This window comes from Akebia trifoliata, chromosome 16 (genome assembly GCF_017979445.1).
Source record: "Akebia trifoliata isolate Shusen 1 chromosome 16, ASM1797944v1, whole genome shotgun sequence".
Taxonomy (NCBI): Eukaryota; Viridiplantae; Streptophyta; class Magnoliopsida; order Ranunculales; family Lardizabalaceae; genus Akebia; species Akebia trifoliata.
In genome coordinates, this window is record NC_141390.1 from 9901033 (window position 1) to 9905628 (window position 4596).

The 4596-nt window shown below is 36.7% G+C and overlaps 1 protein-coding gene across 1 annotated transcript; it reads left to right on the plus strand.

The window, feature by feature from the left end:
* The first annotated feature begins 1467 nt into the window (after nucleotides 1-1467).
* AT-HSFA5 (winged-helix DNA-binding transcription factor family protein) lies at nucleotides 1468-4041 on the plus strand. The gene is made up of 2 exons (XM_086428684.1): nucleotides 1468-2020; nucleotides 2688-4041. The coding sequence occupies exons 1-2, from the start codon at nucleotides 1796-1798 to the stop codon at nucleotides 3891-3893; spliced, it is 1431 nt and encodes a 476-aa protein (XP_086284810.1). The 5' UTR covers nucleotides 1468-1795; the 3' UTR covers nucleotides 3894-4041.
* Nucleotides 4042-4596: the final 555 nt, after the last annotated feature.

Here is a 4596-nt window from a genome sequence, read left to right on the forward strand (position 1 = left end):
TTTCAACTTGTAAACATGGGTTAGAAGTTTTGGAATGGGCTGATTTTTGATGAGGATGATCTCCTCACCGTAGAGATCATCCTCATAAAAAATCAGCCCATTCCAAAACTTCTAACTCATGTTTTGAAAAATGTTTTGCCAAAAAGTTAGCCACTGAACACTAACCATATATATATATTATATATATATATATGGGAAATGTTCAGCACCCTAAGTTTTACCACACACTTTAACAAACGTTTTTTGTCCTACATGGGTTAGAAGTTTTGGAATTGGCTGATTTTTGGTGAGGATGATCTCTATGATTAGAAGATCATCCTCCTCAAAAATCAGCCCATTCTGAAATGTTTAGCCCTATGTTTACACGTTGAAAAATCGTGGACCGTCCATTTTTTGTAAACCATTTTTGATGGGTTAGAAGTTTTGGAATGAGCTGATTTTTGGTGAGGATGATCTCCTCACCATAGAGATCATCCTCACCAAAAATCAGCCCATTCCAAAACTTCTAACCCATGTAAGACAAAACACGTTTGTTAAAATGTGTGGTAAAGCTTAGGGTGCTGAACGGGACCGTGTATATATATATATATATATATATATATATGAAGTTATTTATATTTTATATATGAAATTGGATGTGAACTCACCCGATCTGATTGTCATCGCATCAACTTGGATCCTCATATTAATATATGACAAAGAAACTCTCATTGACCCTCATATTTATACTTCACTGTCGTATGTAGCTCACTTGATTAGGGAGGTTGATACTAATAAGAATTTCCGTGTATACTTATCAGTAGGCCTGGGGAGCACCTTAGTAGATCTCTCAGGGTCGCATTGTGATTAGTCAAGTCAACTCTTGTTGGCTGGATACCTCTGGTGGACTTTCTATCATACGCGTATAGCGCGTTAACTGTCCAAAATTCCGACAGATATTGATTATATCAACATGGATGTTTGAGTAGCCACGTGTACTATTTTAATTAGTGAAAAATCTTTAGGTATGCAAGGGGGTTTTCAACAAACGGTAAAATGGACAGAAAATTACAGGTTTCATCGAGATTAGTAAACCAAATAAATCGTTCAGCCGTTGTTGGAACTTCGCTGTCCAACGACGTAAGATACTAGAACTTTTCATTATCTTTAACAAAATCTGTGGAGAACCCAAGTCTCCAACGTCTTTGACACGGAGAGCTCAACAAACGATTAAAAAACATGACCAACTGGCGGTCCGACCGGGTTCGTCTGGGTTTCGTAAATTAAATCGGTTTTATTTTATTATTAACATGTGTCACAAGAGCAAACATTAAAAACACTTTGAGATATATAATATATATGGTGCAAGTGGATGTCGCTGAGTTGTTTGTGGAACTCATCTGTGCAACGACATTGCACACTAGAATTTTCCTTTTATCTTTTACCATGACTAACTACTACTACCTCCAGCTGCCTCAAATGGACCGGAAACACCTCTAAAAATAAATTAAAGAGTTAAAAAAACTTAAAAGAGAGAAAAAAATCGAGAAGATTATTCAAGAAATTAATAAAAAGAGAGAAGAAAGATCGATAAGATTATTCGATCTATTAAAATTTAAATTAAATCCAAATTCCAAACTATTCGTTTCTCAATCTCTTCGATCTCCCAACTTTTTCTATCAAAAAAATTCATACAAAAATCTTCTCTCTCTCACTAGACTTTACATCTTCAAACCAAAAATTATTAGGGTTTCAAATCCCTAATTTGCACCGAAAAAAGCAATCTAAATTCGAATCCAGAAACGAAGCTCTGTTGATGGAAGGTGGGGGCGGACAGAGTAGTGGAGGCGGAGGTCCAGCTCCGTTTCTTCTGAAGACGTACGATATGGTGGACGATTCATCGACCGACGAAGTCGTCTCGTGGAGCTCCGCCAAGAACAGCTTCGTCGTATGGAATCCGCCTGAATTCGCTCGTCTTCTTCTTCCTGCTTACTTCAAGCACAATAATTTCTCTAGTTTTATCAGGCAACTCAACACTTATGTAAGTTAATTTGTCTCTAATGTTGTTCTTTTTATTTTTATTATCTAAATCAGTTGATCTTGGTTCGCTTTGCTTGGATGATAATAATTAAGGTTTTAGTTCTGAAATTAGGGTTTTGTATTTTATGTGATCTGGAATTTTTGAAGGATCCATGTTTGGGCGGAATAATCTGTTTGTGTTTGAATTCTTTGTTGCAAATTGAAATTAGATCTGATTAATAGACATGATATTGACTTCCACTTACTTTGATTTATACATGTTGAATGATTGTTCTGTGTTATTGGAGAATCAAGAATTAAAATGAGTGATGGTTGGAATTAATTTTTCTCAATTTTTTTTTTTTCATTTTAATTTCTGTTTTATTTAATTTTGTTTTTGTATAATTCGGTACTTGGAATTGTTCCTTGATTTTTGTTTGCTTTGCTTGGATGAGAATAATTTAGGTTTTACGTCTCAAACTTAGGGTTTTGTATTGTTTGTTAGAAGGATCCATGTTTAGGCGGAATAATCTGTTAATGTTGGGAAAATTGAAATTAGATCTGATTGGTAGACATAATATTATTAACTTTAATTTGCTTTATATACAATTAATGGCTGGTTTTGGGTTATTGGAGAATCAAGAATCAAACTAAATCGACAACCTTTTTCAATTGTGCATTATTGATAGGGTTTCAGAAAGATTGATCCAGAGAAATGGGAGTTTGCAAATGAAGAGTTTGTAAAAGATCAAAAGCATCAGCTTAAGAACATCCACAGAAGAAAGCCTATCCATAGCCATACCCAACCACAAGGATCCTCAGGAGATATGGAAAGAGCAGCACTTGACGAAGAAATCGATAGGCTTTCACGGGAAAAAACTGCTCTCCAAGCAAATCTTTGGAGGTTCAAACAACATGATATTGGAAGAACAAAGCTTCAATTGGATGACGTGGAACAAAGGGTATGTGAAATGGAGCAGAGGCAGCTGAGGATGATGGGTTTCTTAGCAAAAGCAGCTCATAACCCTAATTTTGTCGAACATCTCATTACAATGAGTGGTTCATCATCTATGGACTTTTCGTTGGCTATTAATAAGAAAAGAAGATTACCAAAGACCGATTACATTCAAGAAGTTGCAGAAACTAGTTCGGTAGACAACCATAGTAGTACATCTAAATCTGATTTCGGGAATATTTTTCAGCGAGATTTTGATGATAAATTGAAACTTGAGTTGTCACCTGCCGTATCTGACAGTAATTTTCTTTCTCAAAGTTCCAATGAAGAAGAAGAAGAAGAAGAAGAAGAAGATGGGGGAAGTCCACAGAAGAAAATAACATCTGAAGGAGAAGACCCAAAAGATGCCCAAATGAGAGTTGAAGGTCTTTCGTTCACTCGAACTGAGACGCTAGAGCTTTCGGATACTTGTACATCTTTTGGTTTGATGAGAAAGGATACCTCATTGTCAGGACAAGTAAGAGGAGGAAACAATTTGAGTTACGCTGAAGAAGGCGATGGCCATCTCTCTTGCCATTTAAATCTAACACTTGCATCTTCTTCATTGCAAGTCAACGACATTCATTATTCCACTAAAATTCCTCAATTAAGTCAGGATATTACAACTTCTGCTGGGTTGAGGTCTGGTGCAGATGATGATGCCACCAAGTCATATTCACAAGAGGCCCCAACTGATAATCAAGGGCCCTCAGCTCCTCATGGCCGAGTGAACGATGTATTTTGGGAACAATTTCTAACTGAAAGACCGGGTTCTTCAGATAATGAAGAGGCGAGCTCTAATTTTAGAGTGGACTCATACGAGGAACGTGAAGAGAGAAAGAAAGGACAGCAGGGGACTTCATGGAGAAGAAGTAAAGATATGGAACAACTCACTCTTTGAGGACTCATGGTGCGTTCAAAGTTCAGTGATATGTTCTAAAGAGACTTCTCTTAGTGCTGTGCCATGAATTACTTGTAAGATTTCACTTCTAACTAGTTCTTTAAAATAAAAAATTGTGTTGTTTTGCATCATAGTAAAATTGTGAGAAGATGAAAATAAGAACTGAAGTAGCTTTGCTGCATACGCTAAAAGCTTGGGTTGCAACTTGGTTCGGTTTGAGGTCAAATTGGAACCAAACCTACCGACATAGGTCTGTTCCACAAATAAGAACGAGAACCGAACCAAATTCCATTGGAACCAAACCAACCCAAGTCAAACTAAGGTTGGTTTGGTTCCATGGGTTGCCAATATTCTATAAATTGGAAGTAATATATTTTTAATGAAAAAACGAACATATAATAAAGATTAAGTCTCACAAGAATTGTATGGGAGTATGGGAGTTGTCCTCGAGGGACTTCTCAAATGACCATATCCGTGCAATTATTGTTGTTGATCCTGCAGAGCCTACCCAAAGATTCAGGCCAGATTGTAGGAAATGGGTGATATGATTTTGTATTTCTACGAGAAGTCCTACGCCACCCTTAAAATAGTTCATAATATATATATATATATATATATGGAAAAGGTTGCATAGACCGAGGTCCACATTTGGGCCATGTGGACTGTTGCTCCAAATGACTACTCAGCCCTCTTATGTGTGGTC

Bases quoted from the DNA above. Each gene is read 5' to 3' on its own strand.
- AT-HSFA5 (XM_086428684.1), top strand. From the start codon at position 1,796: ATGGAAGGTGGGGGCGGACAGAGTAGTGGAGGCGGAGGTCCAGCTCCG. The intron at 2,021-2,687 runs GTAAGTTAATTT...CATTATTGATAG, and splicing joins TCAGGCAACTCAACACTTAT to GGTTTCAGAAAGATTGATCC.